This window comes from Electrophorus electricus, chromosome 1 (assembly GCF_013358815.1).
Source record: "Electrophorus electricus isolate fEleEle1 chromosome 1, fEleEle1.pri, whole genome shotgun sequence".
Lineage (NCBI taxonomy): Eukaryota > Metazoa > Chordata > Actinopteri > Gymnotiformes > Gymnotidae > Electrophorus > Electrophorus electricus.
In genome coordinates, this window is record NC_049535.1 from 11,380,001 (window position 1) to 11,402,903 (window position 22,903).

The 22,903-nt window shown below is 47.7% G+C and overlaps 4 protein-coding genes across 6 annotated transcripts in view; all 4 read right to left on the reverse strand.

The window, feature by feature from the left end:
* Positions 1 to 2,318, reverse strand: part of dnah9l (dynein, axonemal, heavy polypeptide 9 like) — a 41,707-nt gene extending 39,389 nt beyond the window's left edge. The window contains 5 exon segments of the mRNA XM_035525820.1: positions 104 to 203; positions 329 to 524; positions 698 to 882; positions 1,269 to 1,418; positions 2,067 to 2,318. Coding sequence (XP_035381713.1) covers positions 104 to 203; positions 329 to 524; positions 698 to 882; positions 1,269 to 1,418; positions 2,067 to 2,318 — 883 coding nt within the window.
* A 1,808-nt stretch (positions 2,319 to 4,126) lies between these two features.
* sp3b (Sp3b transcription factor) lies at positions 4,127 to 8,514 on the reverse strand. 2 transcript variants are annotated; one of them, XM_035526786.1, is made up of 6 exons: positions 8,251 to 8,514; positions 7,895 to 7,992; positions 5,719 to 6,880; positions 5,191 to 5,380; positions 4,875 to 5,071; positions 4,127 to 4,528 (listed from the first exon to the last, which is right to left on the reverse strand). In XM_035526786.1, the coding sequence occupies exons 1-6, from the start codon at positions 8,255 to 8,257 to the stop codon at positions 4,251 to 4,253; spliced, it is 1,932 nt and encodes a 643-aa protein (XP_035382679.1). In that variant the 5' UTR covers positions 8,258 to 8,514; the 3' UTR covers positions 4,127 to 4,250. The 2 variants fall into 2 exon arrangements, with proteins under 2 accessions (XP_035382679.1, XP_035382686.1); XM_035526793.1 differs by having other exon boundaries at positions 8,214 to 8,514.
* A 773-nt stretch (positions 8,515 to 9,287) lies between these two features.
* ola1 (Obg-like ATPase 1) lies at positions 9,288 to 14,488 on the reverse strand. Of its 2 annotated transcripts, XM_027018695.2 has the most exons (12): positions 14,380 to 14,488; positions 13,671 to 13,771; positions 12,656 to 12,799; positions 12,504 to 12,551; positions 12,010 to 12,137; positions 11,627 to 11,802; positions 11,461 to 11,541; positions 11,194 to 11,291; positions 10,935 to 11,075; positions 10,474 to 10,570; positions 10,187 to 10,309; positions 9,288 to 9,904 (listed from the first exon to the last, which is right to left on the reverse strand). In XM_027018695.2, exons 2-12 carry the CDS (start codon positions 13,769 to 13,771, stop codon positions 9,803 to 9,805), a joined length of 1,239 nt encoding a protein of 412 aa, XP_026874496.1. In that variant the 5' UTR covers positions 14,380 to 14,488; the 3' UTR covers positions 9,288 to 9,802. The 2 variants fall into 2 exon arrangements, with proteins under 2 accessions (XP_026874496.1, XP_026874499.1); XM_027018698.2 differs by lacking the exon at positions 12,504 to 12,551.
* A 1,679-nt stretch (positions 14,489 to 16,167) lies between these two features.
* On the reverse strand, positions 16,168 to 22,848 carry gpr155b (G protein-coupled receptor 155b). Its single transcript, XM_035526780.1, is given in 18 exon segments — positions 16,168 to 16,842; positions 16,844 to 16,885; positions 17,329 to 17,466; positions 17,563 to 17,627; positions 17,780 to 17,875; positions 18,275 to 18,387; positions 18,559 to 18,624; positions 18,739 to 18,949; positions 19,051 to 19,141; positions 19,240 to 19,324; positions 19,517 to 19,637; positions 19,748 to 19,831; positions 20,193 to 20,348; positions 20,495 to 20,663; positions 20,868 to 21,088; positions 21,569 to 21,747; positions 21,863 to 22,323; positions 22,740 to 22,848. Coding segments are annotated over 17 exon segments (2,373 nt in total). The 5' UTR covers positions 22,281 to 22,323; positions 22,740 to 22,848; the 3' UTR covers positions 16,168 to 16,724.
* Between the last annotated feature and the right edge of the window lie 55 nt (positions 22,849 to 22,903).

The window sequence follows — 22,903 nt, forward strand, 5'->3', positions numbered from 1 at the left end:
AACACTCACAATATTTGCACACACACACACGCAATCACACACATACATACACACACACACACACACACACACACTGTATGTGTGGGTGTGGATTAATGTTTACCCAGGTTGACTTTCTGCATGATTTTGTGAAAGGAAGAGTAGTAACTGCTGTTAACCCTTTGAAGAATTTCCAGCACTTGGCCAACTTTCGGATTCTGCAGCTACACGCAGGTACACACACGCATGCACGCACGCACACACAGAAACATACACAGAAAAGCCTCTTAAACAGGCTGGCAGAAAACTAAAACATCTTGTAGTTATGAACACCAAATGCCCTCCTGACCTGTTCCTGGATGCCCGACAGATTGTCTCTCTGCTGGGCCCAGAAGTGCAGCTCCGCGGCGGGGCCCGGGGACTCTCCCTGACGCAGGAGCTGAGAGGAGTCTCGCTGCAGGGCAGAGCCCATCTGCTGACTCCACTGGATCACCAAGGTCTCAAGTGTGTACAATAGAGCCCTGTCTATCAGACACAGATCAGAGCTACACACACACACACAAGATGAATAATAAGAATGGCAGTAGAATTGCAGGTAATCATATAAACAAGGCACCTTGTGACAATATATTACAAGTTTGACCTGTGATTCCTTACAGATACATTTATCTGTGGTGTATACATACACACACACACACACACACACACACACACAGACCTGAGCTGTAAGTGGTTCTTCCTCTCCAGACTCAGAGGCAGAGGCAGCAGGGTGCGGCCGTTTGTGACGCCCTGCAGGTAGACGGTATGAGCACGCAACTGTTCCAGGTGCCTGCACACATCTTGGGCCAAGACACGTGGCCAGCCAGCCTGGTTAAGGGGGTTAGCCAGGAGCGTAAGCAGCACCTACACACACACACACACATACGTATGCAGCACACACGCACAGACACGCACACACATATATGTACATACATACATATATACACGCACGCACACACACACACACACACACACACAAACCCACGTATGCAGCACGCACGCACAGACGCGCACATGCACGCACACGCAGACACACACACACATATGTACATACATACATATATACATGCACACACACACACACACACACACACACGTATGCAGCATGCACGCGCAGACACACACACACACATATGTACATACATACATATATACATGCACACACACACACACACACACACACACACACACATTTATTGATTTATTTATATGTTTATATCTTTGTTTTATACATGACTTCGTTACGCTACCTGGCCGATGAGCACAGGTGCGTGGTCCAGTGTCTGTGCCGGCACTTCGCCCAGCCGCAGCTGCGTGCGGAATGAGCTCACGGAGATGCTGCTGGTGCCGGCCTTCTTCCACACGCACAGCTGTTTGGTCTGCCAGGACGACGGACTCTTCTGTGAAGAGGAGAAGATTGGCGTAGCGCTTTCAGACGCGAAAGCGCTGGAAATAAGCGGCAACTTATTTCAACGCCGAGCGCGAGTCAGTGCGCAGGCCGTGAGAGGGCGCCGTAAACAGCTTACGCGCTTCCTGAGTGCTGGAAGCACAACGGAAACTCAAACAAACGGTTCCAGTTATCTTGTGACCGACGGAGTAACATCACAGGACCACAGCTGAAGGGATGCTATTAACACTGACATGGTTGTAGCATATTTGAGGGTGTTAAGCTGGCTTTAGCAGGTTTCAGCAGACTCAGCAGTTTTAACATCTGCCAGTGCAACTAGTGACTCAAGAGGCCACTGCTGTCCAGCCAGCATCATCCCTGTGTCTGCAACTGATCTCCATGGATCTTCGGTAGCATATATTGTGATTTTCTTCAACTCTACACTAAAACCACTGTCAGGGAACAGCTGAACTCCATCTAGGAGATTAAAGTTGGTCTTAACACTTACTATGATCATATAGTGTTACATTTGCATTGGCTAATGACATTGTGAGCAGAGTCACAGTGTTCACGTATGACAGTGGTGTGTGTGTGTGTGTGTGTGTGTGTGTGTGTGTGTGTGTGTGTGTGTGTGTGTGTGTGTGTGTGTGTGCGTGCACACGATAGCCACCTGCTCATCACCGAGGTGCAGTGTGCCCCCTGGGCCTGTAAACAGGACAAGCCTGTCCCCCCAGGCCTGGTCCAGGAAATCCAGCAGAGCCCTCTGGTTCTCCTCAGCTCCGATGAAGCGGTTCCATTTGTCCGTCTTCAGGCGCAGGACGGAGAAGACCTGCTCACGCAGGAAGTCCACACGCTCATCCGAGACGGCACTGAGTTTGAGCTGCTCTGCTGGAACACGGACGCCTCCCTCCATAATACTGGGGAGAGAAACATGGAGGCTGCGTCCAGAAAAAGTGGATCCAACATTCCCCAGGAAGACAAGAAACACTACAACACAGCTGAATACGGACTAAAGAGCTCACCGTTGACACCTGGCTCACGGCTGTTTTTTTAAACCTTTCCTTTACCTCTTTAAGTCTTTTGAAGAGGTCTGGGTCGAGACGTGCAATACACTGGGTGTCTTCTCTCACAAGCTTCCACCAGAAAACTGATCCCCCCCGATGGGTCAGATCACCATAGCGACTGATGGCACTTATGTTTGTGTGTCCCTCTACGTGTGTGAGAGAGAGAGAGAGAGATGCAGGTGTAGTATCTCCAGTGAAACCTGAGCATCCCTGAGGAAATTTACCCAGAGTATCACAACCACTCCTCCTCTCCCAAACACACACGCTAAGCATTCCTGAGGCGTCATTCCCCACTACACACATATTTCAGAAAGCCCCCTAAACAACCCAAATTTTACCTTTTTTTAACCATCAAAACATGGAGACAACAGTAATATCAGTAATACCAGTAAAATGCAACAGGTGGCGCTAAAACACCAATTCTCCACCAATGACCCGCCTACCAGGGAATACATAACGGTTTGGTTACTGTTGTTCTTTAAGGCATTAGATAGTTTCATAGCTTCATTGTGTATTTCATCTGATAAGTGCACTCCACTCATGAGAAAGAAACAGCACACCAAGCCGCACACATTACAAATCAGGAGATGATAGGATCTCAATTTTAATTGTGTTCCATTTGAGGAAAAAAAAAAAAAAAAGTTGTACAAAAGTAGCATTAAATTTTTACACATTTAAAAAGTAATTAAAATGAGTCTTTGATACAACAAAATCGGGTATAGGCTAAAATAAATGCCGGCTATAAACAGCTTGAAGGCTGGGAAAAAACTAAAAGGGAACACATGATGCAAGTTAAGAGACAGGACAGGAAAAATGACTAAAAAAAAAGCCAAGAGTTTACACAAGCTTGATCCTTTCACCTGGAGAGCTGTTCCAAGTTACAGGTAGACAGAGGAGCCCCCCAAAAAATAACATTTTAAAAAAGCCTCACCCATCACACGAGGGGGAAACATGAGGGTCAATACTCCCCTGCACATAATAAAACTCAAGGGGAGGGCGTATAGACGCATTTGGACCAGCAAAGACAGTGAGGGGGACGAGGAGAAGAGAGGAAGACGACAGTGGGCAGCTCACACATCTCGCCCTCAGAATTCATCACTTCCCTCTTCTGCTGCCAGACTCACAGTTTAAACTACACGCACAGACTCGTCTCCCTGTACCATAACTTTCACACGCACGCACACAAATCATCATCCCCTGAACAATGAAGTCAGCGAAGTAAAAATACATGCAACTCCAGCATCATATACTACAGAGTATGATACAAAATAAGGCATTTCTGTGTGTTAGTGCGTGTTCGTATATACTATGTGTATGTATGTATGTGTGTGGGTGGGAGAGGACTGGAACCATATTTAATGTCATTTTTTGCCATGTTTGTACAAAAAGACTGCTACAGAACATAACTGGATAATAAATTTTTAAAAATTGTGTGTGTGTGTGTGTATGTATGTATGTGTGTGTATATATATATATATATATATATATATATATATATATATATATATATATATATATAATGTGTATATATAATATATATATATACACACACACATATATACATATACACACACACATATACATACATACATACATACATACACACACACATATACATACATACATACATACATACATACATACACACACGCACGCACGCACGCACGCACACACACATATATATATATACATACATATATATATTTATATATATAAAATTTATCATATATAAAAATTGATAGTGAAAAGCCAGCGAGCTGTGAAAGTGGGCAGGATTTTGGTCACTCCATGACCTCATTGGCAGGCACAGTGACCAACTGGAGTGGGAGGTCGGAGTTTGAGAGGAGGTCTTGGGTGCCAGCCTGTTGCAGATTGGTCAAGATGAGAGTGGCCCCGCCCCCAGTGATGATGCTGTCTGAGGGGGTGGCAGCCTCTGTCTGCCCTGCTGTGGTGACAGAATTTAGCCCTTTTTTGTGCAGGTGAGTTTTAATGTGTTTGGCCAAATGGTCGCTGCGCATGAAGCGCTTTGAACACTCCGGACACACAAACTTCTTCTCCCCTGAGGAAAAAAAGCACAAAAGCATTACACCAAAACTGATGAACAAGTAAAACAGAACTGCTCTCTGTGGGATTGTCAGTCCCATTTTTAGAAAACAAAAAAAAAAAACAATTTACTAAATCGTAAAAGCGTTAATATATGTATTATTAAATCTATTTTATAATTTGCTATCAATATGGCAGGACCGACTGTAGTGTAAATAAAAGTTTTAAATTGCCATGCTTTCAGCGTTACTTACTCATACTAGCCAAGTATTAACCCATCTTTAAAACACATGAAGAGTCAGCAGTGTTTACACAAGACGCAGGTTACGTAAAGTTCACGGGACCGAGGAGCCGTGCAGTACCTGTATGTGTCCTGCGGTGGCGCTGCAGCTCATCACTGCGGGTGAACCTCTTGCCGCAGTAGCTCCACGAGCAGATGAACGGCCTCTCTCCCGAGTGCCAGCGCAGGTGGGCACGCAGGTGGGACGTCTTCCCGTACACCTTCCCACAGCCCGGGATGTGACAGATGTGCTGCTTTTTCTTGCCTATGCTGGACCCTCTGAATGCACATGCGCGCACACACACACACACAAAGTCAGACTACATATATCCAGTCACTCCTCCATGTTTTAACTTTGAGCGGTTCCACGTGACGGCCCCTCCATGGGCGTGTCTTACCTCCCCCCCGCCTCTTTGCAGTTGGGACAGGTGCAGGCCACTCGACGCAGCCTCTTGCCTTCCTGCCCTACCCCCTCGCCCTCCTCATCCACCAGGCGCACACGGAGGTGCGACAGGTCACTGGTGTTCAGGGTGGAGTCCCCGCTCAGTGGCCAGTCGTCTGAATCGGGTTCCTCTTTGATTTGGATATCTGAGATATTTAGAAATCAGCTGATCACACGTGAATCTAATAAAATGTCAAACTAAAGCAGTAATCCCACAAATTTCATCACAATGACCCTAAGACTACATGTACTCCCAGAACACGTGTGCGTGTTGTGTCCCCTGAACATGAGTGCGTGCTGCATGCCCTGAACACGTGTGCGTGTTGTGTACGTGCTGTCCCCCGAACACGGGTGCGTGCTGTGTGCCCTAAATACGGGTGCGTGCTGTGTGCGTGTTGCACGCCCCGAACCCGTGTGTGTGTTGCGCGCCCCGAACCCATGTGCCCTGAACCCGTGTGCGTGTTGTGCCCGTGCTGGTGTGTACCCGAGGGGCTCTCCGTGTTCTCGTCATGCTGGTACTGCGTGAGAGAGTTGACCGTAACCGTGTGCAGGTTGGGCATGTGGCCGGCGCTGGCCTGCCCGAGTGACAGCGTCTGCACCGGGGCCAAGGTGATCTGGGGCGAGGCCATGCCCCCTGCCGCCGCCCCCCCTGCGGTCGGCAGCTGCAGGTTCTGCAGGTTCTGCACGCCCTGCACCTGGAAGGTCTGCCACTGGATCTGGCCCGAGGGTGAGACCGTCTGCGCCTGAATGATGAAGGTGCCGGCGTTGAGCAGCTGCACGCTCTGTAGAGCCTGTGCCGTGCCGTCCACCGACGTCGCTGTGGGTAACAGCTGCACCACGGGCTCACTGCTGTGGTTGGACTGCACGAAGGATGGGTCCTGCTGCCCGGCCGACACGGCCGTGGCCTGGGTCAGCACGCCCGTGCCGTCTATCGTCTCCGGGAGCGAAGTGGCCGGCGTCGGCGCGGTGCTCTGGGCATAGCCGTTGGCTTCGCCGGACGACGGCGTCTCAGCGGGCTTGCCCACGCCACCCTCGCCGGCCATGATGAGCTGCCCGTCGGCCGTGACACCCGTGGCGATGGTCTGCGCGCCGGCCAGTCCCAGCGACTCCAGGTCGGCATTGCTCAGACTGTTGATGGGCACGAACGTGATGTTACCAGGCAGGCCCACTGGAACGTTGGTCACCACCTGGCCCTGACCCCCAAACCCAGGCCCGGCCAACGACACGCTTGGGATCTGCTGCACCTGCCCGCCATGAGCCAGCAGGCCTTGAAGATCATTAGCGTTAGCTGTCGCCGAGATGCCCTGGGTTCCGTCTGGCAGTATGGCGATATCAGTGCCCAGCGTGGCCCCGTTGGCGGACTGCGGGGCATAGCCCAGCGAGGTCACATCCGCTCCCTGCAGCTGGGGGATAACCTGGTACTGGACGCCATTGGCACTCGAGCCGTCCGTCCCAGCTGTGACGAAAACAGGCTGCGTCTGCCCTGGAACAGTCTGCAGTGGAACCACATATTGCCCGTTGGCACCCACGAGTCCCCCGCTGGGTAAATGCAGAACCCCTGGCTCCTCTTTCACAGTGGACACTGGCGTGAGCACCTCCCAGCGGTCTGATGAGCCTGTGAGCTGGATGGATGTGAAGTCTGTTGTCTGTTGAGAGAGAAAACAGGAGCCAAACAGCTCTGTTCACTTCAGGATGCCATTACATCTATAGACAAGCCTACAGAACAACAGTTTCTCATATAGTTGTGCAACAAGTACTTCAAGATTTAACCACCAAAAATACATAGCCAGAAAGTGCAAGGCAGCAAGACAGGACAAGACAGAACAAACAATATATTATGCTACATTTCACTGATATGAGTGGCTTGTTCCATACTCCTAACTCAACTCTCTATGAGAAACAACAATAAATGAACTATAAGTTATACTATTAAAGACTCATGTCACCATATCAGAGAATGAAAAAGCATGAAAGAATTACTTTTAATGTTTAGATGAGTAACAACTGCAAAGGACTCAGTCCAGTGCCAGCGTAAAGTTAATCTTATTTATCCAATAGTGACTATTACTTCAAAAGGAGTTCACATATTTAGTTCATACTAAGTCAAAATGAGTCTCTTTATTTAGGGAAACTGCCGCCAAGTAATTTTACCGCATATGAATAAGAGGGTAAAATTCAGTGCGATCGCCTTCTTCGCAGAGCTCTATATAACATTTTCAGCATTTTCTAAACCCCTTTGCCATTTTTATGAGAATCGTACGGCCACGTTTCACCACAGCAGGACATGGAACAACCTTTCAAGTTAGGCCCCTCAACAATGTGAAGCGACGCTTCCCCACTGGAGCCTCCCGCCGGTCGTCCGGTAACCCGGGCAGGGGTGGAGCTTGTGTTTTGCGTCGGGGTCCTCCCATATCGTGGGGTGACCCGGGATGAGCGCAGGTAGCGCGGACACCGGCGACGGCGGCGAGGCTGTCCGACCCACAATGGGGCGGGTTTTTAACGGGGAAGAAAGTGGGTGGCCGTACAGACCGACGGCTCACAGGAAGTGTTCCGACTTTAACCCCCCCAGTACGACATATTTTTCACCCCCAAACGTGTGAACAACAAAACGAGCGCGACACGCCGGCGGAGAAACAGAGAGGCGAGCTGAGAGGCGATACCTGCTCCGAGGCGCCGCCGCTGGGCTGTATGAAGTCGCTCTGCCCGCTGTCCACGTCCAAGGCGGCCATTTCCTGCCGCTTCGCTGGCTGTCCTGGGGCTTCGGGGGAGGGGAGAGGGAGACAGCGAGAGAACAAACTAAGGCACACAAACTCTGCCCGAACGACCTCCACTCGTCGAGACGGAGTGAACGCCTCCGGCTAACCCGCTCTCGGCGACTTTAGTAACGGCGACTTCGCTGAGGCGAGGCTAACGCGTTAGCCTTTAGCATCGCTGAGGAGAAAGACTTTAGCCTGCCGGCTAACGGCGCTCCAAACTCACCCGCGTCGTGCTGCGCTCGCCTTAAAGTGTTACGTACCGGTCATGGCGTGGAAAAGGGGGGAAAAATCGGCAGGTTATCTTTTAATTTAAACTCCCAACATGATTGTTTTAATCGAAGGCGGGCTGTGATCGGAGATTCGGGTCGATTTTTTTGTTGTTTTTTTTTTTCTGTTTTTGATTGACGGTGCGGGAAACACAAAAGGTGGGGCCTCGCGAGCTCGAGCGTGAACGGCGCATCACGCCGCGGAAGTTCCGCCTTTCTTCTACGGAGCGATTGGCTGTGCGACCCGACCCCTCGCTCCGCGACTGGTCGCGCGGCTTGTCTGTCAACGTCGCGTCGCCGGGCGTTTCCTGTTTTGATGTTGGCGACAAAATGGAGCTGTAGTTGCGCTCACATGCCCGGAGGCTGCAGCTCAGCCCTTCAGCTTCATACCGACTTATAAACGAGTTATTCACACTCGTAGTCTTTAAAGTTAAAATGAGACCGTCACTGACGAGGGAAATCCCGTGAATTATGTTCACAAGATTAGTTGTATATAAGTAGCTGTTACATTATAGAGGACATATTTGGGTTTGATCTAAATTTCCCGTGTAGTTATAAGGAGGATAAATGTAGGTTTGATATAAATATCTCGTGTACAAGGAGGAGTAAATGTAGGCCGCCTGTCTGCTGTAGGCTCTGCTCTAGCCGCAGCCTGGCGGTTTACCCACTTAGCTGAACAAAAATAGCTTCGAGGAAACAGCTGCGGACGCGGACACAATCTAGTAACGTGTTAGTAGATCTGCACACTGGCCCCTCGTTTCTTTTCACTTTGCCAAAGGTTTGATTCAGTTTCTGTATACTTGCGGAGTAATACCAAGCGTTGGGTCAGTGTTAAGCACATGGAGGTATTGTGAAGACCATCCCTCATACGAACACAGTAACCACTGCGTTACGTTCTTCCCAGTGTTGTACCTGAGGACATCTGGATTGGTTTAAACGTTAAACGAAGTTTTGACAACCGAATCCAAGCCAGAGTCCAAAAACAAGATCTGGGGGTGTCTAGGATTGTGCTGCCTCCCCCTGGTGGCAGATACGTGGCACGACAGCGGTTTATTTCATCATCTGCACAAATCCCAGTGGTGAACATATTTCTGCAGAGGTGTACCGGTGTGTACAGAGTGGTAGCTTTTACTTGCTTTAAAGCAACCAGGCTTTCATAATTTCAATCTTGCTACAGTCCAAAACAGTCAAACCATACGACATTAAAACAGAACACTGCATCCTTAAAATCAGAAGCCCATCACATTTCAGGAATTCACATCCATACATTTTCCATCTCAGCTGGAGAAGTTTATTAGCTGTGGGTTTCTGCTCTTGCTGCATGGCATGCAGCATTCAAGTGTGCGAAGACAAGCCGCAATGCACAACTCGGCTATAAAAGCTCCCAAATAAAACAGAAAAACGGGGCGCACCTTAAATACTCCAAGGCCAAAAATGAAAAAAAGTTCAGGGGTAATTCCTCACATCTGCAGAATATCATCCCTCTCCCCCACCCCCATCCCACTTGGTACAGTCCATCCAATCTTTGAAGGCTTTAACAATGACATCATTTCTTCTTCGGCTGATTGGGTGTGTTGAATTTGAAGAAAATGATGTCACCATCCTCCACAATGTAGTTCCTTCCCTGTTGTCTGTACTTTCCTGCAGCCTGTAAAGCAAGCAAATTATTACCTAAAAGTCATAATCATTAAATGATCCAATACTTTTAAAAATAAAATTTCAAATTTTTTTTTGACGAGGTCAAAACAAATATTTGGGAAACAAGGAATGTAAGTATTACTTTGTAATTACTGAATTACTGATAATGCATTTAAAACATTACAAATCTACAAACCTTTAGAAGATAACGAGAGTGTACAAAACAGCTAAAAGAACAAACATTCGGTTGTAACTAAACAGGCCTGTACAAGAGCTGCAGTTGTCCCCTCACCTTAACAGCCGCTTCAGTGCCTTCCTCCTTGAAATCCACGTACTTCATGACCTCCGCCATGATGAAGCCTTTCTCAAAGTCTGTGTGGATTTTGCCGGCCGCCTGTGGTGCCTTTGTGCCTTTCTGCAGGTCAGAAACACACACACACACACACACACACACACACACACACACACACACACACACACACACACACACACCCCTTGGGTAAATTGAGTGCTCTTGATGCAAATCTGCTGAAAGAGCCAGCAGACTGGACTGGGGTAGAAGTGTGTATTTACGTTTACCCTGATGGTCCACGCGCGTACTTCATCAGGTCCAGAAGTGAAGAAATACTCCAGCTGCAGGGCTGAGTAGCCACTCTTTATGATCTTAGTCAACACACTAGAATGGCAACACACATGCATACAATTACAAACCACACCTCTGAAACCAAAGGAACTGAATGTTCTTCTTATCTTTAAAAGATGTAGCTTCTGAGTATGACTGAACATATCCTAAACTCTACATTTCACTACGGCAGCTACTGAAAGCATGAAAACAGTACAAAACGTCTTTCAAGTTGAGCTCATACCAACCGAAGCAGAGTTTCTCAAAGACATTTATGAGAAGCATTTATGAGCCATAAATTCAACGGGCGAGCTTTCGGGAGCCTTAAACGAGCAGAAACGGTACTCCTCTTCAGGGAGAGATGGAAGAGGAGCAAAACAGCGTGGGTTACGGAGAGAACACCGGACCTGTCCCTGACCTCTGGGTTTTATTTTCCTCACAGAACTTCTGTTTCTCCTCGTCGCTCATGTCCTGGTACTTGCTCTCGAAGCCTCCGCTAAAAGGGATGACCAGAGCGCCGGGGTCGTGGCCATCCACCCACTCCTTGATCTTCACCAACCTGCAGGGAGGACGAGCCGGCAGGGTAGGAGAGCGGAAGCACCAGCAGTCAGCATGCCTGTTTAGCAACAGCAGTCACATGTGGTGTTAATCTGCTAATCTGAAGCCGCAGGACAAACCATTTGTTCTTTTTCCTGATGTAATCTTTTTCGGAGAGATTCACCAGGTAGATCATTGGCTTGGATGTCAGGAACAGATATTTGTTCAACACCTCAATCTGTTAGATATCAGAAAAGAGGAGGAAACACCTAAAATGTTTAGCAGATTGAGAATGTCCACAACTGGATAAATTACCAGGTAAAGACTTTTACCGAATCACACATTGGAATCTTGATTAATTCTGTATTTGTTAAAGTCTTATAAATCAGATCGAAAACAGTATTTACCTCTTTGTCGTTCCACTCATGGTAGTAGCGCACGTGTTTCTTCTCATCAATCACCCAGGACTTTATTTTACACATAATGTCCTGTTTAGAAGCAGAAGCATTTTTCTTGGCTATATGGCCATATGTATGCAGGTATGGAGCATGCTGGGATTTGCGGTTCACTCACATATTCAGGTTTGAGTTTCTTGTCTCCGCCCCTCACAGCGGTTTTCTCCAGCTTGTCTATGATTGGCCCGATCATCTCCTCATCCTTCATCCTGAGCTCCTCGTGAATAATCTCAATGTCCCGGACCGGGTCAACACATCCCTCCACGTGGATGATGTCTTCATCCTCAAACGCTCCTGCAGACACGCACGCACACAATCACAAAGTATATTTATTTATACTGCCTTTCAGCCTTCCCCATCCTGCTCATATTCTCAACACACAGACCTCCTTGTGCATGGCGTCATCTTGAAACAGTCCTTCTCATACACACAAAGACAAAAAAGCGTTCCAGACACACACACACTCACATCCCGACAGATGCCGCGGTGGCACCGACTCACGCGTCATGTGGAAGATGCCGTCGCAGGCGCTGATGTGAGAGAGGAAGGCGTTGCCCAGTCCCTGCCCAGCGTGTGCCCCCTTCACCAGGCCGGCAATGTCCACCACACTGAGGAAAGCTGGCACTTTACTGAACAGAGAGGGAAGGGTTGCAGAAACCAGCAGGTTACTGTCCCGATTCTGCACGTGGCTGTGCGTTTGGATTCGGAGATGAAGACACAGTACTGGACGCGTTAGTTTTGCAGTGGGTGGTTTAAAGTATGGATCAGGGATCACTTCAAAAGAGAATACGGCAAATATCAATGCCGCACGAGTGTATGGACTATAGCGGTCCCCTCATCTTATTACGCAAGACCTCCATGCAACCTCCTGGCTGCAATAAAAAGGCTCATCACATTCCCAAATCCAGACTTTCCCCACTTAGACTTGCTCAGTAACACAGAGGCCAACTCAGGCAAACAAAACGGCCGTGCTGCAGCTCGCTTTGGTTCAGTACCTGGGGCATGAAGACTCTGAAGGCTGGAGGAGTGTGTGGTGTTGCAGCCTGGGGTGAGGAGTCGAGGGTGAGTAGTTGAAGGGGAGGAGGAGAGGGAGAGTAGTTGAAGGGGAGGAGGAGAGGGAGAGGAGTGATAGAGGAGCAGCAGGTACCTGGCAGGCTTGTGGTACTGGCAGAGGAAGTCGTAGCGCTCGTCCGGAATGGGAACACGACTCTCGTTGGGGTCGATGGTGCAGAAGGGGAAATTCTCTGCTGCTGCCTGGCTCTTTGTCAGCACGTTGAAGAACGTTGACTTGCTGAAATCACACAGTACTGGTTTATACCAAATGCAGGTGGTTTCCTCAGCTTCACTCCCAGTCATGAGCACAGGAAAAGAACATAGCCACACCGTCACATAGGCATGCCATGCAAGCTTGCATATTCCACTTGTATATTCGACTTCTGTTCGTTAAAACACAGACACATGAAATTGCAAATCACTTATCACATACAGTACTGTGTGGAAGTCTTATGCACCCTAAGGAATAATTAACTATTTGAAGAAATATCTTATGTTTAATTGCATGTCAAACACTACATTAAGCATAAACACAATAAAACATTAGTGTGGATAAACATTTTTTGTGCAGTAAGTTTCAGTAAGTTATTTATATCTCCTGAGGTGGCTGGAACAACACAGAAGTGGTTCAGAAGCTTGTTTCTGCATGATAAATGCTTGGACACACTGACACACATTGCTGATTTATAGCCAGCCAGAACAGAAGCCTACCCTCAGCATAACTCACTTGGATGGAGAAAAGAGAAAAAACAGTACAAGTCAGAAGCAGAGAAGAATTTAGCACTGCCCTCTCTTACTGCCCTCATAAAGACCCACTTATCGAAAAACGACTTTGCTGATACACATATTTCCATGCACAAACACAGCCCAGCACAAAACCCACAGCACCACACGGGAAGCAGCGGAAGCTTCACACAATAGCTCATTCATAAAACGCACGAATATGCGCGTGGAATCGCATAGGACGAGATGTCAAACATAATGAGGCACAGCATCACGGATTCACATATGACCGATCGGATGACAACGGCGGCCTCTGTGTAGGTGCTAAAAGTTAAAAGGAAAAACCTGGAGCGACGGCCTCATGCTAAACCGACGCTGAAACGTACCCCACATTCGGTAACCCGACAATCCCGATCTTAAGCGACGTCCCGAATCGTCCGATGAGAGGGGGCGGTTTTGGTCCGTCTCCTGTCTTCTTCGGCGGCATCTGGAAGACAATTCACACGCCTGTCATTTTCCCATGATCCATTATGCAGCTCTATGTGGCTACACAGCCCGACTCCCCGTGACACATCTTTTTCGGAGCCATGACTGAGTTAAGTCAGCACACTGTCATTCGGAGGTTTAGCCCGACACAAAACGTTCGCATAGCTGGCCTGCAGTAATGAGGGAAGTAAATCCTAACGGCTGTAGTCCCGCACGGCTCCCATTTCACCACAGAGTGCAGCCTGGGACTCCCGAAATAGCTTGAACATCATTGGGGGTGTAAGATGGCAAGCCTAGAACTAATGCACACAGAGGGATAAATATAACCCCTATTCCCTTAGCTTATGGACTAATGCACACGGATGGATAACTATAACTAAATAAATAAATATAACATAGCTTATGGACTAATGCACACGGATGGATAAATATAACTACTATAAGAACATATTATAATCTCTTATGAGACGAGAAGACGCGTCTGTAACTGGCCGCAGCGCGAATCCCAGTACTACCAGTCCCAGTACACTACGCCCCGTCCATATCAACCACGACAAACTTTCTCCACAGAACCAAAGACAGACGTAGCGATGCGTACGCTTCCATCACCTTGAAATAAGGTTTTATCTGACAGATGTGTGTGAAGTTCCCTGCGCTCACACACCGCACACGCTGCGCACCGTGCGGGCCAAGGCTCCGAAAGAACCTGCACACCGGAAGAACAAAACGTCTCGCTTTGCCATTGGTCAGAACCAGGCGAGACGTGAATGCGTTAAAGTAAACGTCATGGCGTTTGGTAAAGTGACGTTTGCGTAATCTGCATGCGTGAACATGCATATATTCATAAAACTTAAGACCAGCAGTCCACTGTTAGATGGACAGGCTACCATAAATATTCACCGATACCTTTCAACAGATATGAATGTTTCCTTCAAGTGCTCGTATCTGAATTATTTATGCACTGTCACTTGCTAGATGTAGCTTGCTTGTAATGCTGTTAGTAGTCTTTATGTTAATATTGATATTCATAGTCATTGATCTAATTGTTGATATAGACATTGCTGTTTCAGTTTTGTTTGTTAAATTTAAAAAAACAATGACTCTCTGCATATTATAATAAATTATTTAGCTAAAATATTAAGCAGAAGACAACAAAAAACACTCTCTTAAATGAAACAAATGATCAAAAACCTTTGTTGGCAAGTTTGTATCAAACCTCAATTTGGCCTCAATTTGCTTCACATCTATTAGCAGGAAATATTAGACTGCAAATGGATATTATTAAGTATTGTATAAGTGCAACATCTGGCCGTTACATCTTGCTGTGATTAATAATCCAGGCATTTCTTCCCATTTAAGATAGAGCATAGAACAATAAAATGCGTTTTACACAGAAAAGAATGAGAAACTGCATATTACTTTAAACATTTAGAGATTAAAACATATAAAAGGTTATATTGGCACCAGTTCAGTTTTTAGAATAGACAGAAAGCTGCATCACTGTCCTAAATGTCATAGCAGCTAATAGCAATTTATTTCAAGCAGTACAATCAGTATGCGGGCGTGTGTGTGTGTATAAATAAATAAAGCCAGGTGGTTGCAATATAAGATGTTTATTGCATATTTTCAGGAACATGTTAAATTCTCTGCTTCTCACTGATGGCGCTTGATTTGTAGTTTCCACTTAAAGCAGGATGAACCACACCTATTTCAGCGCAAACTAACATTTTGAAATGGACGCAGGAGTGTATCGGTATACTCCCTCCCCAGTACTTTATATACACCAATGAACATGTGCACAATTAAGCAGAACTGGACTATAAACATCAGGAATGGCATCAATTTCTGAATTAATATATTGCGACTGGACTGCTTGAACTTGAATGGAACTGAAGTTGGAAAAGAAAATGGAAACACTAAAAATGAACTGAAAAAAGAGAGACGACAGAATTGAATACCCCAACTGCAGTTTAAACTAAACTAAACTAAGGAGAAAGTAATTTGTCATATAAATTGCTTCATTAGATACACAATTATGGGAATCAGCATTAAGTGTATCATGAATTCATCAAGATTCAAAGTACATCTATACAAGTGAAAAAAAAAAAAATACCATCCTTGTATACGTGTAATAGTTGAAGTAACAACAATAAAAGGTTCCAAACGTGTAGCCACAGTGAATAAGTAGATCTGTGCATTTTACGTGACTAGATTTGGTGACATTCTCATTGGCCACAATAAACAGTGCATATAAGCATATAGTGTTAAATAGAATGTACTAAGTCAGCTGGTTTGGTCTACCAGCTCTGCTTCACAGAACAGCTGTTCAGACTCGTTCTTACAGTGTCACATGTACAAGACAGTATTCATCATCAAATGTAGGCAGCAGACAGTCAGTGAATTGTTAAAGTTGAACTTTTATTACACAGTCAGTAAATGAATTGACTCAACCGTACTACACAAGAAATCTGGAACTACCACCAAATATTTCAGTATTCCATAACAATTTTCCTGATCAGTACTTTGGGAAAAAGGAAGGAGCTCTGATCTTGAACAAACCCCAGTAGCTGGGTAAGCTCAGTGGTCATAGATGTTGTACTTTTAGTTACTGTACATAAGATATAAATTCAAATGGTATGTTACATTAAAGAGGACTGTGTAGATTTTCCCCACACAGAGACAGGTTGAATCCAGTGAAGTCGCTTTGTGTCTTAATATGTTTAACATTCCATTCCATACCAAAGTACCAGCAGTTACATGAACACAGACCTGATCCTTCTGATTCTGAAATTTAGCATGCCATGCAAAATAATTCAAGAAGCACAACTTTCAATGATGGACTGAAACAGTTAACTGTTTAGGTGACATGAGTTGATCCAGTGAAACAAATCCAGGCATGTCACTCAAGGTCTTGGTAAACGGGTACCGTGCTGCTTACGTTGTCTGAGAAACGATTACCACTGGCCATCACAGAAATTAAGCTGACGTGTCGTGTGATTGAGGACTCCACCTTGCTGCAGCTGAGTCCCGTACTGTGAGGCCAGGGCCCTATTTCTGGCCACGCCCACACAGCAGCCAATCAACAAGTTCGCTGCCCAGGAACCACCCAGCACACCTGTCAATCAAAGCAAGGATTCACCCACAGGTCCTGAGAGTGTTTCGACTGATCCGCTGAAAGAGTGAACAAAGAAGAAGAGAAAAGGAAAGACAAAGGCCAGAGGAAGATCACACAAGATGGTTACAAAGTCCACGCAAAGGTTGCAAGTGAGGAAAAAACACACATCATCACCGTTGTGTGAACAGTCAATAAATTATTTAAACAACAAAAATGGGTTAGTGTTGACTACAGGTGCGATAATGCATTTGTGTGTGCCAAGCAGGAGAAAATGTTGCATGACCCAGAAACGGAGGAAAACCATGCACAGAGTGTTGATGAAGAGACTTAATCTGGCAACCAAACAGCCTGTCCTACAAACATTCAAATTTCACATGGTCTCGTCCTTGAGCAAAACTAAATGTCCCTCTGTTTAACTGGCACGTAAAGACAAGCGCACAGACCTTCTCTTATGCACAATGTCCTGCACGCACTGATTTTTGTGGTAGCGGACGAACTGGGTGCAGGTCAAGCGGATCTCCTCCTGACCGGTGGCAGGACCAGGGCTCTCCTCACGCCCCGCGCCCCAGAGTGCTGCCAGCCTGCACGCATGCACCACGCCATTACACGCACATACACGTGCGCGAACGATGAGCGACACCGGGAATGTTTACAATGGAAAAACGCCCTTTGCCCACCTTTTCTTGAACGGTGAAATCACGAGATGCTCATCCAAACCAAATATCCCAAACGAAATCAAACCCTGGGAAAGAGAGACGCCACACATACACACACACACACACACACACGCGCGCACCCGCACACGTGTCAGGCTACTCCGGTTCCTCCGCGTTCATGGACGCAGCGCTACGGGGTCATGTAGTCTAGGTGCCGCTTAGGGACACGTCTCCGCACCTGTCCATAATTGGCCACAGCGCAGAAGAACTGGAGCTCCAGGTAGAGTCGTCCAGGATCGGTATTCAAAAGCCACCAGAGACAGCTGAACAGGTTCTGGGCACCAGAAACACAGAGAAAACAGCAGCAAATGTTCCTTACCTTCAGAAAAACGGGTCTAAGCGTAATGTATGTACTGTGTCTGATTAGAGGTGCGTAAATACAGACATAATTGGTACATATATATTAGCGTAAAGTTAGCATTATTTTAGCAGTATAGCGTAATGTGTGTACGCCAGTACTGTATTTGTACTGAGTTCGAGTTGGCACTCAGTGTAAATAATGTAATGGTGAACTGGTGTTATAGTCACAGGTTGATGCAATGTACCGTGTTGGTAGTGAACACTGGGTATGGGTAAGGCTGCTATGATGTTTATGCATGGTGTTGGTACAGTGCATTTGTACATGTACAGTATTTTATGTATGCGTCATCGTCGTGTGTGTGTGTATACTCACTGCCAGCAGGCTGACAATGAGCAGCAGACACAGCAGAACATGCTGAGCCACTTGGGTCTCCACCTGCACACGCACACAGCTCACACAGCTCCGCACTTCAGACGGTGTTGCACCTGCAGGGCACTACAGACTTAAACACCTACACCAATACCTACACCCACCCCCACCCCACAGACAGCACAGCACCTGCACACCATGACTCACAGAACCACATACTTTTGACAACACGTGCAAACGTATACACATTTATTACATATTACATATGTGGCAGTATTTATTCTTGCCTGTTGGTGAGGCTGGTGTGTCATTTAGAGAGTCAGCCATCATTTCAGGCGTAGGGTCACCCTGATCTGAAACCAACAGAGACAAGAACTCTAAACACGCACAGAGATGCACAGACTGTACAGTCTTTGAACATGAGACACAACACGTGTAAGCTTACACACACACACAAACACAAACACCTCTAGCCAAACTGGCATGCGATGCTGCCAGATCGGCAGAACTGTGGTTCTCTGCTTGATGGAGGCAGCGGGAATCCTCAGCCGTTCCCGAGAGCGAGCTCTGCTCCAGAAACTGGTACGCCTGCTCCTCCTGAGAGCCCTGACTCAACCCCAGCAGAGAGAGCCCGCCAAGGAGGATACCCCCACTCAATATCCCCACGCTGCTCACAATCTAACACACACACACACACACACACGAGAGAGAGAAAACATAGCTCACTATACTTATTAAAGAAAGTGGTACAAAAACCACTTTAAATGAAGATGGCCTACCTGCCACTTGCCATAGAAGAAGGCAGAGTCTGTGGTGTCACTCTGCCTCTCATTCACTACAAGCAACAAGCCCACGACCAGAAACGGCACCCTGCAACACACAGCCCACAGACTGCCATAGAACACGACCATTTCCAACGGTCTCCGTTTCTGCTCAGGATGCACGCGCATGCTCACGCACACTCTTACCCCCAGCCAAGGAAGATGAAGATGATGGGTCGAACTCGGAGTTGCTCGTTCTTCTTCAACAGAGCGAGAGAGAACGCCAACAGACCTACAACACAGCACAGAGTCTACACAACTACAAGACAGAAGCAGAGATTCATCACACCTCCGGTAACATCGCAAACTCAACAATCATAATCTGTGTGTGTGGTAACATATGCTCTAGATATGTAGTCCAGGACATTGTTGTGTGTGTGTGTGTGTGTGTGTGTGTGTATGTATGTATGTGTGTGTGTGTTACCGGTCCACAGATAGGTGCTATAGAGTGATCCATAGAGCAAAGTGAAGGTGAGGCTCTGTCCCAGCACATTCTCCTGAAGAACTACGAACTTCCACAAAATCATCGACACACACACCAGGAGCTGTGGGAGAAAACATACACCACACTACTGTAGCAAGGCTCATTTACCTGGCCCACCCACCTGGGCTAACCCACCTGGGCTCACGTACCTGTGTATCCGGGCTAACCCACCTGAGCAAGGAAAAGGTTTGCCGTAAACATGTGAGGCAACCTCTTAAACTTCCTGCTTAGAAACATGACAGCAATGGTCCACACCTACCACACACACACACACACACACACACACACACACACACACACACACACACACACGGAGGTTAGCAGCATTTACGGCATTTAGCTGATGCTTTTATCCAAAGCGACTTACAATTATGACTGAACACAACTTAAGTAATTGAGGGTTAAGGGTCTTGCTCAGGGGCCAAACAGTGGCAACTTGGCAGTGGTGGGACTTGAACTGGCAACCTTCTGATTACAAGTCAAGTACCTTAACCTTAACCTTGCCGCCCACAGCATTCACCTACTAAACAAGACTGCACTGATTCAATACTCTTGATTAATAATCATGTCATTCTTAAAGCTAAGCATGCCCAGACACACACACACGTACACACACCAGGGCGATGAGGCTGACGATGCTGATGTTGAAGCTGACCTCCTGCAGCTCTGACAGCAGGTGTGTCGCCTCCATCCAGGGGATGGTTAGCAACCACGCTGACAGGTACAGGATGGGCGCGGACAGCAATGTGCTGATGACCATGCCAGTGGCCACCTAAACAAACACACACAGTCAAGTCATTAGCAGGTAATTTACGATCTGAAGTGTTCATGCATTCACGCTGACCTAAATCAGCGCATAAGGGAGAAACCACAGCACAGTCAAACCGATCCCAGATCAATGGGACAGGGCCTACACACCACCTCCAGCTGCGTGTCATACTGGCCGGCGTAGATGGCCACGCTGGGCGCAGTGGGGAAGACCCCGTAGAGGAAGGCGTAGTCCGACAGACTGCTGTGGTTGGCGGAGCTGGAGTTTGCCACGTCCAGGATCTCCAACATGTCCTTACACATCAACGGCATCATCAAGCTAGAAATCACACACACACAAAGTCTCTTCAGCCTGAAAAACGCATGACATCATGCATCCCAAAACTCAAAGCAAGTCTCTCTCTCACACACACACACACACACACACACACACACACACACACACACACACACACACACACACACACACACACACACACACACACACACACACACACACACACACACACACACTCTCTCTCACAGTTTAGCTGTGATGAGCAGTATGAGAGTGACCCCCATGCTGCGGGTGAGCCTACACATCTGCCCCACCATCGTCAGGCCCAGGTAAAAGAGTGCTGCCCCTCCAAACGAGTCAGCCAATCCATCCACAAACTCCCTTAGCAATGCAGGGACACGCCCACCAAACAGGAAGTGAGAGACAATCCCGACCAGGACCATGAAGACGATTGGATTCTTGGCGACCTGCGGGAGCGGTGAGGGGGTGGGACACAGAGGCACAAACACATGGGGGAAACAGCTGCGTTTTCAGAAGCGATGTGATCACATTCCACTTTCTGAACCAGACCCGACTTTGAAATCTTGCCGTTTCATTGACGGTTTCGAGAATTTAAAATTCGACCCAGGAAGCTAAGCTCCATGGTCCGAGGAGAGCTGTTCTCAGTCCTCCTCCTCAGGGCATTAGACCTGAGTCTGCTCGTCATGCAGTCATCATGAGGCGAGTCAGGACCCTCAGAGCAGGCAGGGTGCCTGGGGTCATCAGGACGAGAGCAGACGATCACCTGTCTGCACTCTGAACTCTGAACTCACTCACTGTATTAAAGCAGACAGTCACAAATGGGGTGAATGTGGAGAGAAGACCGACACGCTCACACCCATGACTACGGAAATGTCAGTGGACACCCCAACACACACACACGCGTGCGCGCGAGTGCGCACACACACCCGTAGCAAGACTGTGGAGACGATATGCAGGCGGCTGTGGTTGCAGTCAGGGTTTTGCCTCCAGCGTTGGAGTTCACACAGGGCGAAGCCCACGGGGTTGAGTACCGTCAGAGAGACCGGAGCCACCAAATAGAGATACTGCACGTAGTCCGGGTGAGAGCTACGGTACAGAGCGTCCACTGAAGCAAAGAGAGCAAGAGACAAGAAAGGCAGAGAGACTTGAGACTGAGGAGTTTCCCCACCATCACGTGGAAGTAAACGCGTCTGACATGGTGTGCGCGCCACCCCACCCACCTATCGGATATCCCAGGGCGAAGTCGTTGCTCTGCGTGGCAAATATGGCAAAGAGGCCTGCCTTACTGAAGCGACTCTGCGGACTGGCCACCAGCAGTGTGAGGACGCACACGGCAGCGAACACGCACGCCTTGGCAATCAACACACTCCACAGGAAGGACCACACGACATCCGCAAACTGGAGCTCCACCATGTTCCTGAAGAGCAGCGCAGGGAGGGCGAAGCGCGACACAAATGCTCCGAGGCTTCTGGCCTGGCCCGCGCTGATGATGTCGCCGCGGCCCGCCGCATAGCCGCACAGGATGATGCCGAAGCACTCCAGCAGCGCCGGGAAGAGCCTGTCGACGGACATGGCTGGAGCCGACAGAGGATTGTGGGTAATATTAAGGCCATGGATGGTGACATAATGGCTTTCCATGGTGGCGTGGAGTAGCAGACACCGAGGACTTGGAAGGAGGAATCTATGGGAGAAGAAAGTGCATAAAATGGTGCATGAGAGAGAGAGAGAGAGAGAGAGAGAGAGAGAGAGAGAGAAAGAACTTCACAAACACTTGCTGCATAACAAACAATAGTTATATGACTACACAACATTATCTTTGTCGGATAGAAGAAAGGCTGAATCAACATTTTAGAAACATTTTAGATTCTCGCTATCGTACAAATATTACTTCGGAATCCGTAACACAACCGATCGATGCAGTACTGTCCCACTACCCCGTGTGAGTACCGCTGGTCGGAAGGCTCAGTACTGGGCACAAACCCCCCCATCAATCTGGCAGGCCTATTTCATCTATCTCAAAACAGTACTGCGAATCATTCTAAAATGACACCAACGGCGTATTTAGAAAACAATGTTACCAGCTTGCTGTCAATGTACCGTCATGGTAATGCACGTCCTAAAGTCGTGTCTATTTTACGCACGTTTCCACATCGTCCTTTGCTCACACTGACGCCACCGCACCAGCCGCCTTGGCCCCGTTACTTTATAATGGCCAGCTGTTGTTTGACTGACACCTTGTCCAACCTATAGTATTCTTTTCT

Coding starts and splice junctions, on each gene's coding strand:
- sp3b (XM_035526786.1), bottom strand. Junction 5,381..5,718: donor GAACACGGAGAGCCCCTCGG/GTACACACCAGC, acceptor TAAATATCTCAG/ATATCCAAATCAAAGAGGAA. Junction 5,072..5,190: donor TGCAAAGAGGCGGGGGGGAG/GTAAGACACGCC, acceptor ATGTGCATTCAG/AGGGTCCAGCATAGGCAAGA.
- ola1 (XM_027018695.2), bottom strand. CDS start 13,771: ATGCCGCCGAAGAAGACAGGAGACGGACCAAAACCGCCCCCTCTCATC. Junction 11,803..12,009: donor CGGCATCTTCCACATGACGC/GTGAGTCGGTGC, acceptor GCGTGTCTGCAG/GAGCGTTTGAGGATGAAGAC. Junction 9,905..10,186: donor GCACTGAAGCGGCTGTTAAG/GTGAGGGGACAA, acceptor CTTGCTTTACAG/GCTGCAGGAAAGTACAGACA.